This window comes from Equus asinus, chromosome 5 (genome assembly GCF_041296235.1).
Source record: "Equus asinus isolate D_3611 breed Donkey chromosome 5, EquAss-T2T_v2, whole genome shotgun sequence".
Taxonomy (NCBI): domain Eukaryota; kingdom Metazoa; phylum Chordata; class Mammalia; order Perissodactyla; family Equidae; genus Equus; species Equus asinus.
In genome coordinates, this window is record NC_091794.1 from 66,525,765 (window position 1) to 66,546,897 (window position 21,133).

At 41.0% G+C, this 21,133-nt stretch overlaps 1 protein-coding gene across 6 annotated transcripts in view; it reads left to right on the top strand.

The window, feature by feature from the left end:
• OMA1 (OMA1 zinc metallopeptidase) overlaps positions 1-20,812 on the top strand; it is a 93,567-nt gene extending 72,755 nt beyond the window's left edge. For 4 of the 6 annotated variants that reach the window (XM_070509801.1, XM_044770898.2, XM_044770907.2 and 1 more), the window contains one exon: positions 13,473-13,922. In XM_070509801.1, the coding sequence (XP_070365902.1) occupies positions 13,473-13,551 (79 nt within the window). In that variant the 3' untranslated portion in view covers positions 13,552-13,922. Of the gene's footprint in view, positions 1-13,472; positions 13,923-19,921; positions 20,216-20,391 lie in introns of those variants that run through there. The other 2 variants (XR_011503367.1, XR_011503368.1) reach the window with 2 other exon arrangements.
• The last annotated feature ends 321 nt before the right edge of the window (positions 20,813-21,133 follow it).

The window sequence follows — 21,133 nt, forward strand, 5'->3', positions numbered from 1 at the left end:
CCAGGTCTGAATACATCGTTCATATGTGAGGAGAGGTTGATTATAAAATTTCATTTGAAAACTTTTTCTTACTATTTTATCATTCCGGAGGACAAGTGATCTATGTCAAGGTGGGTTTAATTTTAACTTTTTATTTTTAGTTACTTATGCTTTATTTTAGACTACTTCAAAATTTAGTCAGACTATAGTTTCCCTTGCAGTTTAGGAAAGGAAATGAAATGAGTTAGAGGAAAGACTTTTTAAAAGGTAAAATTATGACTTATCCAAATATAAAATGAACCATATCTGAGATTTTATTTAACTTATTATCAATGAGGGAGCCAGTAGTCTGTTATAACTAGCTCAAAGGAGAATTCAAGAACCGTAGGTACATAGGCAGTCAGGAATGCTGAAATGACTTTACAAATAGATGCAAAACTGATTTGTTCCTAAGGCAATAATCAATTGCGTCCCACCAGACAGAGTTCATTTTCATTCCACGGACAAGCATCATTTGCATTATTTCAGTTTTGTGTGACTTACAGAGTTGTAAAATAGCTCTAAGGCCATGAAAGGCAGAGAGAACGCTGAAGGATGTACTTGACAGGGTACCCCATGATTTTTTTGCCCGTTTCAAAATCTTTTGCAGTTTTCTCTGTTTTTATTTTCTATTGTCATCCATTTGCCTTTCAAGTAAAGATACCAAATCAAATCATCCTGTCAGATTAATATATAAACAGAAGTTTTTGTTTTGTTAAGTAGCCACGTAGGCATTATCCTTGTTGTGTTTCCTTTCTGACCTTAAAGTGGTAATCTACTAGTCTCATTGATTTCTGTTCTGTCAGTTTCTAGTGAGTTTTGGCTTGAGGTTATTGATGCTAAAATCCTATGCCTTTTGAAAAGTATATGCTTGCCTTCAGAAATTAAGGGAAAGAGCTGGAAATAGAGGTGGTGTAGAGGGACTGGTTTCATTTTTCAGGGGAAACATTTAAACCTTACGTGAGTCATTTAGAACTAAAGATATGGACGTCAAATCAAGAATGAAGTCACAGAAATGCAAGTGATTGAGGACAAGGGGTTTTAGGGAGGAGAAAGATTTTTTTACTTTTTTTAGTTTTACTCTTTATTATAAATGTTTAGAAATATGTATAAAGGTAGAGAATAAATTGAATAATTTAATGAATCCCTCTCACTCACATTCCGTAGTATCAGCCTTTTTGTACACTTGCTTCATCTGTCCCGTCTCTCATTTTTTTCCCCAGTATTTTAATGCAAATCCCAGACATGAGGGTTTTCCCCCCTAATTACTTCAATATGCATTTTGGAAAGCAGTATCATTATTTTCTTCCATAATCATACCATTATCCTACCTAGAACTATTAACAATAATTCCTTAATAAAGTTAATATCCTGTCCATATTCAGATTTCTCTGTCTCTAAGTACAGTTGTACAGTCGGTTTGTTGACATCACAATGAGTTAAGATGCATACGTTACGTTTGGTTGCTGTGCCCCTTCAGTCTCTTTGACTTTGGAAGAGTGCCCCTCCCTTCTTTTTGTTTTTTTAATCATGTCATTGACTTGTTGAATAAATCCAGTCCCACATTCTAGATTTATCTGATTGCTTCTTTGTGGTATCATCTAACCTGTTTCTCTATAGACTTGTAAATGGAAGTTAAATTTTGGCAAGAATATTTTAGAGATGGTGCAGCTGTGCTTCATATTGCTTCACACCAGGATTCTCTTAACCTGGCTGCTCCACATTTAGTGATGCCACGTTCAGCCAGGGGGTTTGGATGCTGATGGCCTAACCCCTCCTTTGGAAATGTGGTTTTCCCGTTTATGGCCAGCAAGTGATTGTGGGGTGATGATTTAGCGCTGTGAAATATCCAGTTCTTTAGCAATCTGAGAAGTTTGTGGGGTTTGTTTGTTTTGTTTTGTTTTTTGCTGAGGAAGATTTGCCTTGAGCTGACATCTGTGCCAGTCTTCCTCTATTCTGTATGTGGGTCACCACCACAGCATGGCTGCTGACGAGTGGTGTAGATTTGTGCTCAGGAACTGTCCCTGAGCTGCCAGAGTGGAGCATGTCAAGCTTAGCCACTAGGTCACAGGGCCGGTCCCTCTGAGAAGTTTTTTTGATTGAGGAACTATCATCCTCCTCTGTCTCAGAAGGTTCCTGAATGTGTGTGTCTTCAGGAATAATCTATATAGAAGGATGAAGAAAGGATTGGACCAGTCAAATCAACTCTAATGGAATAAAAGATGTTGCAGCCACATTTTTCTTATGTTCAAGGGTAGATTTAAGAGGTAGGTAAGAGAGATTTTTTAAAAAATTGGAATGATGATGAGTGCATAAGAGTTGAAAAGAAAGGAAAGATGATCCTAGGTAATTGTATTTAAAAGACTTATTTAGTGTCTGCGTATCCTTAATTAACAATGCCACAAGGACCCTCACCTAAACTAAATCCAACAACAATAACAAAAAGCCTCTGGAATGCTCATTTTATAAGCTTCAAAGAGTGGAAAAATATCAACAGTGAAACCAAGTCTCAGTTCTGTTGGAGAGGACGGCCCAGGTGATGAGAGCTGCAGAGGCAGCACCGCCTGATGCTGGCGTGAGGAGGCTGATGTAACCGCGCTGAGAGTGACGGAAGGAGAAAGAATGACTCTACAAATGCAAGATACATCCGTTTCAGAAAATTGCTAGACTTGTGAATATAGCAGAGAAGCTGTAAAACATGAGGTAGAGGCTGTAGAGGGCAGAACCGATGCCCCAGAGCAAAGACTCATTGATGCTTGAGAGAGAGGAACATAGCACAACCAAGTTAAAGCACACCCAAAACTAAAACATGTCTAACAAACGGAGGAATATTGAAACGACACAAGGACATCCACGCGGCATAGAACAGTGGTATAGACCAGTGCATTCATTCATGTCTTCATTTCTGTGCCTGTGGATTCTATATGATTGATTTAGATAACATTTCTCAAATTGAGTTTTTAGAAGAATCCCAGGGCATCATGCGTGAGAAGCCCTGAAATGAGGATGCCTGGATATTTAAATTTGTCAAGTGTTTAATCTTTTGTAAAGATAGGCTCTTACAAGGTGCCAACGTATAAAGAGAAAATTTAAAGACATGTAAGAGTGAGAATGAATTTGAATCTTACTTTTCAGACTTTGGAGAAGCGTAAGTTTAGGGGGAAAGAAACAAAACAAAACAAATTGAAAAAACAATGGAATACACTTTGGTGTGGCATCTAGCCAAAGGGAAGATCCCTCTGGAAGTGACACACATGAAACAGGGTGCCAGCCAAGTCCTCAGTAGCAACAGCACTCCTTTCCTATCCAACCAGAGTTAGATAAAATAGAGTTTAGTTTGTCTATGATTATGACGACAGCTTGTACCCTGCTATTCTTAGAAAACCACAGATCAAGTAAGGAACTGACAACGGCATTAACAAAGAATTGGGTCGAATAGTATGAAAAATAAGATTTAACTGACATGAGAAACTAAATGCCAGGAAAAAGATGTATATTTTCAAATGCACATAAATCTTTCATAAAAATATCGGTCATGTAATTTGGACAATAACATGTATACTTAATATAAAAATGTTATGGTTCAAATTGTCAGAACACAGTACATTAAAATTAATATAACAAACATTAAAAGATGGGTGGCCACATAAAAATTAAAATTTTGTATATGTAAGGCAAGAGAGAAGTCCATAAACAATAAAAGCTGCCTTTTTTTTTTAAAGATTGGCAGCTGAGCTAACAACTGTTGCCAATCTTTTTTCTTTTTTTTTCTGCTTTTTCTCCCCAAATCCCCCAGGACATAGTTGTACATTTTAGTTGTAGGTCCTTCTAGTTGTGGCATGTGGGATGCTGCCTCAACATGGGCTGATGAGCGGTGCCATGTCTGCACCCAGAATCCGAACCAGCGAAACCCCGGGCCTGTCGAAGCAGAGCATGCGAACTTAACCACTCGGCCACGGGGCCGGCCCCAAAAGCTGCCTTAACATCAATAAATTTTGTAATGATGCAGTTATAATTTCATGGGTTGCTGTCAAACCTGTATGTAAAGAATATTTTATCAATTTAAATATATTAGTAAGAAAGAAAAAGAGAAAAGAAATAGAGAAATATAATGTGCCCCCGAGAGGGGAAATATAATTAATCAAATTAAGCAGAAATAAGCAAAATTACAACAGTTGATTCTTTGGGGAATTTAGCCAAAGTGAAAATCATTGGATCAGTTAGCTAGACAAGGAATAAAATGTGAGTAGGATCAGGAGAAGAGCTACAGGAGCATACAGGAAACCCAAATATTGGGGAGAACATCATTTTTAGTTGATGGCGTTAATTAATGGCCCAGGTCAAGATCAGAAGTAGTGAAAGTGTGTGCGTGCTGAGGGTGTGTGTGAGAGAGCTGCTCAAGCGGGTGCAGCTAGAAGTAGAAATAGTAGCTGGAATGAACCTTCTCAAATTAATTTTTAAGGAAAGAGGTAAGGTGTAATTAAATAAATAAAAACAACTGTTAGAAACCCAAAGAATGGTAAGAAATCAGCAAACAAAAGGGCATGTAACCCTGATGGGCATTTTACTTTGGAGAATTTTTTCAGAAGTTCAAAGAACAGTTATTTAGTGAATAATTAATTGTAGATTCAAAATATAGAAGGAGACGTTGTTAATTGATTCATTTTCTGAGCATAAATGATTTTGCTTTGACAATTTGATAAGAACAACACCTTTAAAAGAGTTTATGAATTGGGGTTATTAACCACAAACAGTACAATGCTACTTGACAATAATTATTTACTATGAGCAAGTAAATTAGCCTCAGATTCTTGGGTAGCATAATAAATGAAAGCTATTAACACAGAGGAGGAAATTTAGGACTCCTCTTTGATTCCTCTCCTTCCTTCCCCTCTGTATCCTACCAGGGAGAAAATCTTGTTGACTGCCTTCACAGGCATTAGGAATCTGTTCCCTTCTCCATCAACACTGCTACTACGCTAGTAAAAGTCACTACCATCTCTCCTGTAGATTAACTGCAGTCACCTCCTATCTTAATCTTCCTGTTCCATTTTTCACCTCAATTCCCAGCAACCTATTTTCTTTCTTTTTTAAAAAAAAATTTTATTGCGGTAACATTGTATAAATTTCAGGTGTACATCCTTATATTTCAATTTCTGTGTAGATTACATCATGTTCACCACCCAAAGACTAATTACAATCATTACCACACACATGTGCCCAAGTACCCCTTTTCCCTTCCTTCCCCGCTCCCCTCTGGTAACCACCAATCCAATCTCTGTTGCTATGTGTTTGTTGTTGTTTTTATCTTCTACTTATGAGTGATATCATATGGTATTTGACTTTCTCTCTTACTTATTTCGCTTAGCATAATACCCTCAAGGTCCAACATACATGTTATCCCAAATGGCCAGATTTCATCATTTCTTATGGCTGAGGAGTATTCCATTGTGTATATACCACATGGCCCTAAGCTAACATCTGTTGCCAATCTTTTTCTTTTTTTTTCCTTCTTCTCCCCGAAGCTCCCCAGTACATAGTTGTATATTCTAGTTATAGGTACTTCTGGTTCTGCTATGTGGGATGCTGCCTTAGCGTGGCTTGATGAGCTAGGTCCGTGCCCAGGATCTGAACTGGTGAAACCCTGGGCCACCAAGGCAGACTGCGTGAACTTAACTGCTCAGCCATGCGGCCGGCTCCCCAGTTTTTTTTTGACAGTCACCTAGGTTGCTTCCAAGTCTTGGCGATTATGCATAATGCTGTGATGAACATAGGGGTGCATTTATCTTTGAATATTCATGTTTTCATGTTCTTTGGATAGATACCCAGCAGTGGAATAGCTGGATCATATGGTAGTTCTATTCTTAATGTTCTGAGGACTCTCCATACTGTTTTCCATAGTGGCTGTATCAGTTTGCACTCACACCAGCAGTGAATGAGAGTTCTCGTCTCTCCACATCCTCTCCAACACTTATTTCCTGTCTTGTTAATTACAGCCATTTGGACAAGAGCGAGGTGATATCTCATTGTAGTGTTGTTTTTTTTTAGGAAGATTAGCCGTGAGGTAACATCTGCTGCCAATCCTCCTCTTTTTGCTGAGGAGGATTGGCCCTGAGCTAACATCTGTGCCCATCTTCCTCTGCTTTATATGTGGGACCCCAAACCCGGGATCTGAACTGGCGAACTCTGGGCTGTCAAAGCGAAGCACATGAACTTAACCGCTATGCCACTGGGCCAGCCCAACTCATTGTAGTTTTGCTTTGCATTTCCCTGATAGTTAATGATGTTCAGTGTCCTTTCATGTCCTGTTGGCCATCTGTATCTTCTTTGGAGAAATGTCTGTTCAGATCTTTTGCTCATTTTTTAATTGGGTTCTTAGTTTTTTTGTTGTTGAGATGTAGGAGTTCTTTATATATTTTGGATATTGATCCCTTATCTGATATATGGTTTGCAAAATCTTCTCCCAGTTGTTAGGTTGTGTTTTCGTTTTGTTGATGGTTTCCTTTCCTGTGCAGAAGGTTTTTGTTTGATGTCGTCCCATTTGTTTATTTTTTCTTTTGTTTCCCTTGCCCAGTCAGACACGGTACTTGAAAATATGCTGCTAAGACCCATGTCGAAGAGTGTACTGCCTCTGTTTTCATCTAGAAGTTTCAGGTCTTTAATCCATTTTGAGTTGATTTTTGTGTATGGTATAAGATAATGGTCTACTTTCATTCTTTTGCATGTGGCTGCTCTTTATTGAAGAGACTTTCCTTTCTCTATTGTATGTTCTTGGCTCCCTTGTGGAATAGTGGGTTTATTTCTGGACTCTCAATTCTGTTCCATTGATCTATGTGTCTGTTTTTGTGCCAGTACCATGCTGTTTTGGTTACTATAGCTTTGTATTATATTTTGAAATCAGGGAGTGTGATAGCTCCAGCTTTGTTCCTTTTTCTCAGGAATCCTTTGGCTATTCAGGGTCTTTTGTTGTTCCATATAAATTTTAGGATTCTTTGTTCTATTTCTGTGAAAACTTGTTGGAAGTTTATAGGGACTGCGTTGAATCTGTAGATTGCTTTAGGGAGTATGGACGTTTTAATGATGTTGATTCTTCCAATCCAAGAGCACAGGATATCTTTCCATTTCTTTGTGTCTTCTTCAGTTTGTTTCAACAATGCTTTATAGTTTTCAGTGTACAGGTCTTTCACCTCTTCAGTTAAGTTTATTCCCAGGTATTTTATTCTTTTTGTTGCAATTGTAAATGGGATTGTATTCACAATTTCTCCTTCTGCTACTTCATGGTTAGTGTATAGAAATGCAGCTGATTTTTGCATGTTGATTTTGTATCCTGTGACTTTACTGTATCTAATAACCTATTTTCAAGACAGTAGCCAGAATGATCTTTTTAATGTCACTTCCCTGATTTAAACCTTTTAGTGGCTTCTCATCTAATTTAGGATAAAAATCCAAACTCTTTACTTGGTTTTTAAGTCATATAATTTGGCCGCTAGCTGCTTCCCCATCTTTCTCATGTGTCGCTCTCCCCAGGGTTTTCTTGATTCCAGCTGTTTCACCTGGAGCTTGTTTCCTCCTTACAGCTCCTCTGCTTGCTGATCTCTCTGCCTGGAACGTTCCCTCCTCAGTTCCTTACACCAGCACCGTCTTGCTGGGGAGGATTTTCCTGGTCGCCTAATCTCAAAAAGCCTCTCTTCCCTGCAGCCCTTCTCTGACACGGTTCACTGCTTGGTTTCCTCACGTACTCAAGTGAAATTGTCCTGTTTACCTGTTTACTGTCTGTCTCGTCCTCTAGAACATAAGGCCTCTGTTCACTGCTGTGTTCCTAGTGCCTGTGACAGTTTCTGAGATGCTTAGAGAATCTTTGTTAAGTGATTGCATGATGGGTAATAATAGGAAAGATAAGTAATATAATATTGGGTTAAAAATAGAAAAATTGGGCAATGCAATTGAATAGCAGTTACCTTCCCTCATAGATATTAGCATGTATCAAATTAATAATTGATAATGGGAAAAGGATGCCTATAGGAAGTAGTGTACAAGTAGCAGCAGCCTTAGGAGTTTGCGTTAGTTCTGATCCATCCACCTAACTTTGAGGAAGTTACCTGATCTAACCTTCAGTAGTCTTCATTTGTAAAATCGGAAGAGCAATGTCACCTGGGTGTTTTATGTGCGCGTTTGTGTGGGTAAGGTCCTGCCCCCTTACCTTCCTCACTTGTAAGACATTTTAATGGCAAATATTCTACACCAGGCCCAAGATTTCCAAAGTGGTTCATATGACAACACCAATTTAGGTAACATCTGTGAAACACCTGGCACAGTGCGAGGCACATAGAAAGTGAACAATAAATGTTAGTTCCTTTCACTCCCAGTTGGAGTCTGTAGGCTGGCTCATTCCATATTTAACTCCAGATCCTCCTTGGGGTTCTTAAAACTGTATATTCTTGTTCTTAGAGTACATTCCTGCTGTCTCACAGTCTGTAAACTCTTGAGTGTTTTCCCTACGACATTTATCATAATGATTTATTCATTGCTTGTGTTCTATAAATGTTTGTTTAAAATTCAGCATGCATTTATTAAGTACCTATTATGTGCAGTGCATGAAGTCAAATACAGAAAACAAAGTAAAGGAGATGGAAAGGCATATTCTAGCTGTTCAGGGGAAAATGTTGCTTACTTTTAAAGGATAGATTTGAACTTATAAAAATAAAAGATGTTGACACTCTGAAATGTAATAAAATAAATGTGGAAAGGAAAGTAAAAAAACAAAAAATATTTTACCCACGTATGTGGTAAAATCTTACTATGCAAAATAGATGAAGATTTGATAGAAATATATGTGGTCTGTAACAGGATTCTGCTTGATAGATAGATAGTTGGAGGAGAGAAACAGTTCACACACAGAAAACCTTTATGAAGAATATTTAGTTTTGGGGCTGGACTGCTTCCATAGTGGTCGAGTTTGTGTACTCTGCTTTGGCAGCCCGTGGTTTGCTGGTTCAGATCTTGGGCACGGACCTTATCAAGCCATGCTGTGGCAGGCATCTAACATGAAGGATGGGCACAGATGTTAGCTCAGGGCCAACCTTCCTCAGCAAAAAGAGGAGGATTGGTGGCGGATTTTGGCTCAGGGCTAATCTTCCTCAAAAAAAAAAAAAAAAAAAAGAATATTTAGTCTTTCTACCAATTAAAGAAACATGGCTCAGACATTTCCAAAGTACATTTATTCAGTAAAAGATTTACTCAAGACGCATGTAATGTGGTGCAAGAAACCATTATTACGAAAATGTAGTACAAAGCATTAAAAATAAAAACAACAAAAGCAGGTTCTAATCCTCTTCTTCTAAGCCTTTTTACTTCCATGCCAGCTTTTTTTTTTTTTAAATAGACTTTATTTTTAAAAGCAGTTTTAGGTTCACAGCAAAATGGAGTGGAAGGTACAGAGATTTCCCATATACCTCTTACCTCCACGTGGACAGTCTCTCCCACTGTCTAAATTCTGCACCAGAGTTTTACATTTGTTATAATAGATGACCCCACATCGACCCATCATGGCCCAAAGTCCATGGTTTATATTAGGGTTCACTCTTAGTGTTGCAGGTTCTGTGGGTTTTGAGAAATGTATAATGATGTGTATTCATCATTATAGTATCACCTAGAGTAGTTTCAGGGCCCTAAAAATACTCCAGGCTCTGCCTGTTCATTCTTCTCTTCCCCCTAGCCCATGATGGCCATGGATCTTTTCGGTGACTCCATAGTTGTGCCTTTTCCAGAATGTCATGTGTGTAGTTGAAATCATATACTAGACAGCCTTTTCAGATTGGCTTTTTTTACTTAAAAATATGCATTTAAGGTTCCTCCATGTCTTTTCATGGCTGGATAGCTCATTTCTTCTTAGCACCGAGTAATATTCCATTGTCTGTATGTAACACAGATTATCCACTCACCTACTGAAGGACGTCCCGGTTGCTCCCAGTGGTGCATAAAGCTGCTGTTAAGCATCCGGAAAGCGGTTTTTTGTTCCCTGCCCATCACTTAACCTCTCTGGAACTTAATTTTCTTGTCTGTATAACTTAGCTGATGATTACTAAGGACTCTGAGGCTGGAATTATGTGGTTATCTAGATAAGATCATGAGGTCTTATGTTATACTGATTATGAATAACTCAGATATGCCTGTGTGCTGATGATGTCATAAGTTGGTAAAGCCTTTCCAGCAGAAAGCAGTCTGGTCCTATATAATAGAAGTTACACTCTGTTCTTACTCTTTCACCAGATCGTTCTATTTTGAAAGGTGTACTTCAAGTAAATCGAAATGGAGGTTAAAAAGTAACATTTTTTTTATGTGGCATATATATAAAATGGAATCCTACTCGGCCATAAAAAAAAACAAAATCGCCCCAATTGCAACAACATGGATGGACCTTGAGGGTATGATGTTAAGTAAAATAAGCCAGACAGAGAAAGACAAACACCATATGATTTCACTCATATGTAGGAGATAAACTAACACACAGACAAAGAGAACAGATTAGTGCTTACCAGAGGGGAAGGGAGTAGGGGGGTGGGCATAAGGGGTCAAGAGGCACATATATGTGGTGACTGACAAATAATAAGGTTCCACTGAAATTTCACAGTGTTATAAACTATAATGACCTAAATAAAACTAAAAAACATATATCTTTTTTTTAAAACAAAGATTTTCCTAGCAGAGTAATTTATCAAAGCCAAATAAAACAAAACACAACTATGGAACCAATTGAAATGCCCGTTAATGGGGAAATGCAAAGTCAATTGCATGAGAGCAAGGATCACGACTGTCTGTTCTGACTAATGTGTACGTGGCACCTTGCTCAGTGTGGTGTTCTAAACATTAGTTGAATGTAAAAATACTGAGAAAAGAACTTCAGGGAAAGAGAAGAGCTTTTGCTGAATGTGAGACTGTAGGCGAGGGCGTGCTGTTCCTCCCTTGCTTGCTGCTCGGCGTCTCCCATTGCGGGACTCGGCTGTGACAGCTGTCACTGCTGAGCTCCACACGTGCCCCCTTCACAGACACCAGTGAAGGCCTCAAGCTGTGGTGTAGCCGCCATGACAGATCTGCTTTCCTGTGGAAAAGAGCACCAGCGTGGCTGTAACGGGGCTACAGCGAGAGTAGACTGTGGGTCCCAGTTTGCCAGCACAGTCTCCGTTTACGCCTCATGTCTCAGTATAAATCTTAATAGCATCTCCTTTCCCTCTCAGAAGCGTCCTGGTTTGAACAGTGGGGTTACCATTTAGCTGAGGGTCGGACTCTGCTTCAGTGCTATAGTTGGGAAACGTTTTCTTGTTTTATCAGTTCAGTTTACTTTAATGAACTTTTATTTAACACTCAGTAGATATAAGATACATCTTACATCTGTTGGAATTGTGAGATACTACAAAGAAAATTCAGACAAGGCCCCTGTCACCAAAGAATTTCACTTTAAGGCTTTTCCCCCTTTATTTTGGTAACTCAGAGCCTCAGTTAGAGTCAGAAGTGCTCCTACACCCAGTCCTGCCCTGCTTTCTTCCGTTTAGAAGACCCTTTTCTGGCTTGCCTCTGGCTGCATGTCCCTGTTCGCTGTGGGACTTCAGGGAATATTCCCATCTAAGAACCGGTGCCCTCACCACATGGCACTCTGGGTATTTGAGATAATGGAATTCCTCACCCAAACACTTTTGGGCCTGCTTCCAGGGCCTGCATGGACCTTGTCCCTTGGATGCATGCACACAAGCCCCTCACAGTACCAGGTAAGCCAGGGGTGGGAGGAGAAGGGAGGGAACCACAGGCCATTTGCAGGAGCTGGAGTAGGCCCCCCGCAAGCTTACACATTCTGAAATTCCAGAATTCTAGTTTTGTACCTGGCCTTCAGGGTCACTTTGAATGTATATTCCTCAAAGTAAGAAAATAGAACTATTGTATGTAGAGAAGTATTAGTTTAACTTAAAGCTTTTAGATATTTAAGCCTCCGTTTGTGTTCTTCACATGGACCCCAGGACTATCAGGGGCAGGCCCACTCGGAGTAAAACCTAAAATCCTTACCATGACCTATGAGATCCGACATAGTCTGTTCCTGCCCCCGACCCAGCCCTGCTCCACCTGTCCCAGCTCCTCGTTACAGCAGAACACCAGCACACTCCCATCTCAGGTCCTTGAGCTCGCTGCTGCTGCTGCTGCTGCTGGTGCTGCTGCTTGGAGTTCTCTTCTGGGCACCTATGTGGCCTCCTCCCTCCCGTCCTTCAGGTCGTCCCCCACCCCCCACCGCAAGTTGTTATTTTATCATTGGGAGCCTGCCTGGCCGTCTTCCTAGAATTTTACCCCTCCCCCAACACCCATCGTCCCCTTCCCGGCTTTCCTGACTTCCCTGGACACGCATCAGTGTCAGAAAGTCAGAAGTGGTAAAAACTAAACTAGCTTTTCCACCCAAGTATCTTTCTTTCAAAACCTCTGAGATATTAAGATTTCTTTCCTTAAAAAATTACTATTTTAGTTTTTGTGTCTTAAAAGTCATCCATGTACCCAATTTAAAGAAGCACGTAGTTCTCTAAGGCAAGTTACTTAAAGCAACAGTCTCCCTACCCTGCCCTCAACTTCAAGAGTGACGTTTTCAACTCTCTTATATGATCTTTTGGTATTTCCCGCCATATCTGTATATCGTGCTTATATTGCTATTTCCTAACTTCTCAGTTTTAGGCATTATTTATCTTCCCCTGTAGAAGATGAGAATTAAGCTCGCCCCTGTCACTGTCGCACCCTGTGCGTGCGCACACATATCCAGCCCGCCCCCTCCCCGGGATGGCTATGTTGTGATTTTGGTTAAATCAAGATTCAGCGTTTTAAAAACTGAGTGAACACGAGTCACAGCTGAGCCACGTACTATACTCAGTATACTGTGATTACTTCTCTTTTCCTGCAGCATTTTATTTTTCCTGGAGTGGAAATTGTCATGATTTCGATGTGTTTCCCTCTCTAGGTTATTAGCGTCAATTCCAGCCCAGACTGCCCCTGTTACGTCTCTCTTCTCCCAGCGTCTTCGGGCGTCTATATTGTTTTCTTTTTCTTGAAAAATCTCTTAGTCTTTTTAGTCTTTTAGATCTTTTCTAATCTGCATGGCTGTTCTCAGGGTCAATTTGAGTTTGACTGAAACCACAGAGACCCTGTAAGAGGCTTGTTTCTCCCCAACAGGACTTCAAGCAGTCGCTGTAGAGACAGTTGGTTTTTTCAGATATATTATGATGTGAGCAAATCATGAAAATGTAACTATTTACCATGAATTTATCTGTGGTTCTCTTTCATGTGTTGTAATTAAGATACTTTTTTATTCCAAAAATATAGAATGTATTCTTATATTTTATTGTTTTGCATAGAGCATGTTAGGAATTACTGGAATAATCTTAATAAATTTACGTATGTTTATTTCGTATTGTATTCTTTCTTAATAGGCTCTCAAAATTAGAGAGATCTGTAATTGCCCACCACTTTCTGGACCAGACCCTCGATTACTATTCAAACTCAGTGTGAAGCATTTTCTTGAAGAATCAGAGAAAGAAGACCTAAATATCACTGTTAAGAAACAGAAAGTGGATACTCTTCCCACTCAGAAACAGAAGCAAATACCATTAACATATATAATTGAGAAAAGAACTGACAGTTGAATTAAAATTTGAGACACAGGATATATGAAGAATGCAGCAATCCTTATCATTTTTATGTTACTTTTTAAAAAATGATGTTTGAAATGAAAAAAATGGATATTCAAGGTCAAATCATGTATATTACAGGTATCTAAATTCTTCTAGCTATTTTTTGTTAAATATTGAGGTATTTTAATCTGTTTTAAAATATTTTCAAAGAGGAAAATGTCACAGAATAAATTTATATTACACATTTTATTCTGTCTCATACTTGTTTTTTATTTGGAAGCAGACCTCTAGTGGATGAGAAATCAGAATGTACAGTAATTGTTGTAGAGAGGTTTCCCGCGGAGCCTAAACTGGGTTTCAGAGACTGAATGGTTAGGACACACTGAGAAACTGATAGTCTGAAGCATGCAGAAATTGGTTTGCATTGGGGTAGAATTTTGTGGAATAGGGGACCTGCAGATAGAGAATTTCCTGATCCTCACTTATGGACAGGGTGGGATTAAAGCTATAGGCAGAAGCTGAAGAAGCGGTTTGCATAGGGAGGCACAAGTGCTGCTGTTTGTGGTCCAAGTGACAAAGTGAGAAGCAAAATTGGAGAGAGGGTCATTTCCTTGCAGACAGAGTGTGCTTCTGGTGCACTATAGTCTGAACAGTCATGTCGTTTTAGCTCCTTGACCATATTACACTTTGGGAATCTCTGGGGTTCTCAGAGAAGGCAGTCACCCTGTTCTCACTGAGGTACCACCAGGAGAGTCAGGGGCAGGATGCTGCCCCCAAGTTCATCTCCCTGGGCAGCAGACATCAAAAAAGGGCTGGATGAAGATAGAGAAGCACAAGACACATCCCTGCTGATACCTAGAAATAAGTTTTAAAAATGTATTATTATTTATATATTATTTGTACTCCCCAAACTGGTGAAGTCTGGTGATGTTGAGGTTATATTCCTAAGAGGGACATTTTTCTTGAAGCACATTACAGTCATGTGTTGCTGGACGCTGGGGATACATTCCAAGAAATGCACCATTAGATTTTGTCGTAGTGCAAAGATGGGAGTGCACTTACACAAACCTAGGTGGTGTAGCCCACTGCACGCCTAAGCTATATGGTGGTAATCTCAGGGGACCACTGTGGTATAAGCGGTCCATCGTTGACTGAAACGCCGTTATGTGGCATATGACTATGTATGAAATAAACAGTTTCTTAGAGAATTAAAAGGGAAAGAAATTACCTTTTATTGAGTATCTGCTATGAGCTGGGCCCATTTATTCCACAACCCTATCAAGTAGGTTTTATTATTCTCATTTTACAATGAGAAACAGGCTTGGAGAGGTTAGATAATATACCCAATGTCTGTCACCTAGAAAGAGCAAAGCTAGGTCTGACTGTAAGACTGCTCATTTCCACAACTCGCAGGCCTCTAGAGCTAAGCTAGCAAAAGACAAGGAACAAACTCCATTCTCAGTTGTTTGTTAGCTTCCCCACGTATAGCTTCGATACAGGTAAAAATCTCCTAATTATAAAATCAGGGGTCTCTTACATTATCTGCAGGCTGATTTCCCAGGTCCTCCTCTCAGACCCTTCTATCAAAATTTACACGAGGAGCCTGGAGTGAGGCAAGATGGGAGAGTGGGACCTCTCCCCCTGCCTGTGACTTCTCATTTGGGGCGTGTCCTGACACTATCACATTTTCTTAGACAAAGGCCTTCCCTAATTGTTATGAAGGCAAGTTCAGAGCCTACTCATGTTCTTCAGGGCTTGTGAGCAATCTCGTGATCTGCACACGAGACAACACCCGGAAGGAGGAGGTACAGATGAACTGGTCGTTTTTTACACTCTAGTGACTGGATGCCCTCTGTAACACATAAGGACATTTGGAGAATGTCACCTAGAGGTAAACAGGAAAACACACCATTAGATTTCCTAACAAAATAGTGGAGGGGAGACTCTAGTCTATTTTTTCTTCCATCCCATTATCACATCTAATTGTATTGTTCAGACTTCCTAGAAAACGTAGAAGTTGACATCATGTCAGAACGGAGAAAATATAGAGATAATACCTTTATGTTGTATATGAAAAAGATTTTTTTAACCCATGGAATCAATAAATGTAAAAGAAATATTACATTTCAGCTCAGGGTTTTAGGAGAAATTAAATAGCAACTGGAACGTAATCTATATACATATGCTTTAAGCTGCATATGGAAACGACCCCGGCACGGTCTGCATTCAGCTGCATAACTTACTGTCAATGCTTTCTGTGTGTCCATAGAATTTAGATGTTGGCTGGTTAGCTCAGTTGTTGGAGCATGATGCCAGTAAATCCGAGGCACACATTCAATTCACTCTCACTTATAATCCAGGTAGTTATAAGACTTTATGCTCAAAAACTAAGAAAAGTGTGTATTTACTGCTATGTCCCTAATTCCTAGTAATTTTTGGCACATTATAGGCATTCCATTAATATTTTACTGATACTGTACACTCAACATCATGTGGTCAAAGGATAAAAAAAGAGGAGGAAAGGGGCCGGCCCCGTGGCTGAGTGGTTAAGTTCGCGCGTTCTGCTTCAGTGGCCCAGGGTTTTGCCAGTTCGAGTCCTGGGCGTGGACACGGCACCACTCATCCGGCCATGCTGAGGCAGCGTCCCACATGCCACAACTAGAAGGATCCACAACTAAAAATACACAACTATGCACTGGGGGGCTTTGGGAGAAAAAGGAAAAATAAAATCTTAAAAAAAAAGAGGAAGAGAAACAATCGTTCTTTGTGAAATCTCTGCCTCTTGGTAGCCTGGGCAACTTACACTCTTTCCAGTAATGAAGTTACTTAAACTCTCTAACCCTCATTTCTTCATTTGTAAAACGGGGTCAATAAATCCTACCTGCTAGGCTGACGTGGTGCTGAGAGCATTCAGCACAATGTCTAGAGCTCCAAACATAATACAAACAGCCACCGTTTGTTGAATGCTTACTTTGTACCAAGCGCAGTGCTCGGCATTTTCAAGCCCTGTTGATCCTCACTGCAACCCTATATATGATAGGTATTGTGTTATCCTCCATTTAGATCAGGAAACGGAAGTTTAGAGGGTTAATGGAACTTGCTCAAGATTACATGATGGTGTATTTCTTTTTTTTCTTTTTTTTTTTTAAAGAAGCAGTATAGCTTTTTTTTTTTAATTTGGAAGTTTGGCCCTGAGCTACCATCTGTTGCCAATCTTCCTCTTTATTTTTCTTCTCCCCAAAGCCCCAGTACATAGCTGTATATCCTAGTTGTAGGACCTTATAGTTCTTCTCTGTGGGACGCCGCCCCAGCGTGGCTTGATGAGCAGTGCTAGGTCCACACCCAGGATCGGAACCAGTGAACCCTGGCTGCTGAAGCGGAGCACGTGAACTTAACCACTCGGCCACGGGGCTGGCCTTGGTGTATTTCTAAAGATTATTTTACTTGCAAGAACAGAAAAACCAACTCAAACTCAAGAAAATTTATTGCCTCGCCTAACAGGAAAGCCCAGAAGTGCACTAGCTTCGATGCAATTTAGTCCCGAGGGTCATGATGTCGTTAGAGCGATGGCTTGTTTTCTCTGTGGTTTTTCTCGGCTCTGGCTTCACTCTTCGCTGATGTTTTCAAGGTGGCTGCCCGCAACTCCTAGGGTCTCCTCACATCCAGGTGGGGAGAGGACTCACCTTGAAACTGTTGAAACAAAGCCTTCAACGCTAACTGCACCGTATAGGGTGCCCCGGACGCAACCACTCCAGCAGGGGGTGGGATTATTCTGACTGGCTGGAGCCCAGGATGGGTACGGTCGAGCCGAAGCAGCTACAGCGTGTGGGGAGATGTGCAACCACGGGGGCTAAGGAACTGCAATAAGAACCTGTTACATTTGTCCTCTTTCACCAGGTAAAGAAACAAGATAATTCCCCGAAGATTTGGGCTGAAATGATATTTAATTTGAGCAAAAACAATAGCTTAAATCTTATGTTGACATGATAGTAAATTTGCATTTGTGTATTTGGTTTACCATTTACAAGATATTTTTTCCTGACCTAAATTATCTCATACCCTCAAACCCAACCCAGGAGATTGGAAGGACAAGTGTATTTACTCACAGGGGAGAAAACTAGCGCTTGGAGGGTTTGGGAAATTATCGAAGGATGCATTTCGAGTAAACAGCTGAACTGAGACTGGAAGAAGGGTTCATTGATCTGTAACCCAGTGCTCTTTCAGGAATACCACATTCTTTGGAAAGGAAAGTATTACCTCCATTTTTTATCTGGAAACCGAAATTCAAAGATATTAGGCAACTCTGTGCCAAGCATTACTCAACAGGTAATGGCAGAACTGAGATTCAGACTCATCTTCTGACTCCAGAATCTGTGCCCCTCACCTATTTACTACTTCAGTTGGCAAATCTCAGAATGGAAGTGGGCATGGAAAGCATTCATGTCCCTTCACTCCTCGCTTGTGAACAGCAGGGCCAAAACCCTCCTTTCCCTTATGTAAGAGTATTCATTTTAATACCATATGACAGGTGGTACAATAGCCATTTAAAGTATATTCATGTACGTGAAGGATAAAATTTCTGTTACTCATCTCATAATGCGTTTTTATTGACACCTAGAGTTCCTTAATCTGTGGTGAGAAATCTCTCTCACTTCATTACTGAAAGAAGCTCTGCGAGAGTACCACCCCTTTACACCTTGCCCCCTGACTTCCATCAGAAAACCCACGGCCCTCAAGGTGGGCTGGCGGCTCCTGGCCTTTTAATCACAAGGACTCCTTTTCCGTTACCTGGCTCCCTCTGCGTGGACTTTACTCCACAGAGTTCTCCTTGTCCTGAAAGCTTGGAGTGTCTAGACCCGTGGCCAGGCTCTTGCTGCACTGGCTGTTTAGGAGCTGAAGTGGTTGGGCTTGGGGCGTGTGTCACAGTGTGGTCCTGCTTCCAGGTCTCAGAAGTTCTGTGACATCGTCAAAGACCAATCAGGACCTCTGATCATCAAGTGATGTCTGGTGTTACCAAGATTCCAGGCAAAAGAAAGATTTGTGATTTGACTAGTCTGGGTGGCCTAGTTAAGTGAGAGAAAATATAAAATTTTTGGTTAGGCTCTTTGAAATATTAAGCATAACTAGTAGATTCCAATACCATCTTCACAGACCACAGGGACTGGGACGTCATGCTGGGCAGCATGCGTTTAAGATCAGATTGCTTTTTTTTCTCTCCAGAATATAAAAGAAAATAAAATTAACGTGTATTGATTTTGGCCACTATATCAAAGTATAACCATGTTTCTGTCGCTGAGGGATGATGGATGGTCTGCTTAAGTGTTCTGTTGTTTTACATTTAAGGATATATTTTTAAAAATTAAGTATTGTTTTTGCGCAGAAACAAGTTGAATTTATTTTTTTCGACATCAGCTGTTCCCTCTGATGTTACAGTAGCCTTGAGAGAATCAAGGGCAATGTGACTAGTCTTATTTTTGCTTTGGGAAATGGGATAGTAACATCTGCCCTGCCTGCTTCCCAGGATTACTGTGGGTTTTAAATATAGTAACAATGTGAATGCTCTGTACAACATCCAAAATGCTGTACCCGTGCTGACTCTTATGTTCTAGCATTGTCTTAGTCTGGGCTATAAGATTATTAGGAGAGGTCATTTCCAAAACGATGACCATTTGCCTGATCTCATACAACCCAGAATTGATAATGTTCTGCTCTTACTTAAGTGTGAGGAAAAGGGAAACTTATTTGTAGCACGTTTTGTTCTAGTCTGATTTATGAGTGTGTGTGTGTGTGTGTGTGTATAACCTAGTTATTCTATTAATGCTGTTACGGTCCTGGTCGAGAGAGTGTTCCTGATTTCCATCAATTTCTACATTCTGAGGCTTCGATCTAGAGAAGTGGGGTCAACCTCTTCCTGAATGGCCAGCCCATTCTCCAGATGGTGGACTGGGAGAAGGGCAGCTAATGTTTCTTGAGCCCTACTAAGGACAAGATGGCACAACGTTTCTCTCCTTTTCATCCTTGCAGCAGCTCTCCAAGGCGTGGGTTATTCTCCTAATTTACAGATAAGGACGTGGAGGCTCACAGGACTGTATAACTTGGCCGAGCTCGCACAGACCATCCAGGAATTTAACTAGGTTTGTGGGACTCAAAGCTTTTACTGTCTTTCACTTTCTCTCACACACAGAAACTGAGAGCCGTTCTCAGGGCAACATGGGAAATATTGATTTGGGGTCCTTCCTTTGTTCTAGAGCCCGAGGCTTTTCTTCTGCTCCGTAATCCCTGAAACTTTCCATGATCTCATCTCTCAACACCATCCCTCAACCCTCACCTCCTGCACTGAGCCAACCAGCTGACTGAGAAGTGTTCATGACAAAGGCCCAGCAGCTCTCAGGAGCACAAATTGGCACATCGTCAGCGCTCCATGAATTCAAGTCCGAAGACAGAAAGAATGAGTGATGTGTGAATGAAAACAGAGAAGCAGCAGCAGGAGTTATTGGAATGCTTGAGAGAGTTTCCCAGTGAACTTTATAAAATAGTGAAGGGTAAGTCTTACCCCCGTGCTCATGGGTATTTCCGGTCACCTCCTCCCAGTGCCCAGGGCTTTGTGAGCTTCACCTCTGCCCACAAACACTCCGTGGCAGGGTGCAGAAAAACCCCACCAGTTCTGCACCCTCCAGTCACTCACTCACCCTACTTTCTGCTTTATTCTTCTTTCTAGGACTTACCTCCATCTGAAATCAGAGACTCCTTTGGTTCCACGGCTACTCAAAGTCATTCGGGGCGGCTTTGATGGGAGCTAATCCCAGTAGCTAACTCGTCCTCCCGAGGGAATGGATCTAGGAAGCCACTGAGGATTCGAGGTCTAAAGGTCCAGGTTCAACCCCTGCCTTCCTCCCCAGCCATGTGATGGAGCACGCCCCTCTCCTCTCAGAACCTCTGCGCATCCTCACCAGCTGGTCATGGAAAAGCAAAGCTCTACCACCACAGCTGCCAGGTGGTACTGCACGCCTGCCATTGGCTTGGGAGGTCCTTGAGAGCAGGAGCTCTGTCGCAGTAGTGGTTTTTTATCCTCGATCCAAAGCACTGCTCAATACATGTTTCTTAAAGCAATAAACAGAATGGTCCTAGCATTACCTTTCAACGTTGTGCAGGCAAGTGCTCAGTGTGCCCCGCCGGTCCTACTGGACAGGCTGGATTTCTTCTCAGGTTTGCCCCAAGGAGCTCAGTCCCCACAGCCAGGCCGACCTGGATTTGAAGCTGGCTCATTCTGCGTAAGTGACCTTCCTCTGTGAGGCTCAATTTTCTTTCTCTGGAAAATGGAGATAGTAGCAGTTGATGTTTCGTGGGGTCGTGTGAGGACCACATCTATGCTCAGCCATTTCTGTGTGTGTGGCAAGCACACATCACGAGTGAGCGTCAGCATCGCTGGGCAGCCCACGCCTGGGCCCGCTACAGCAGCC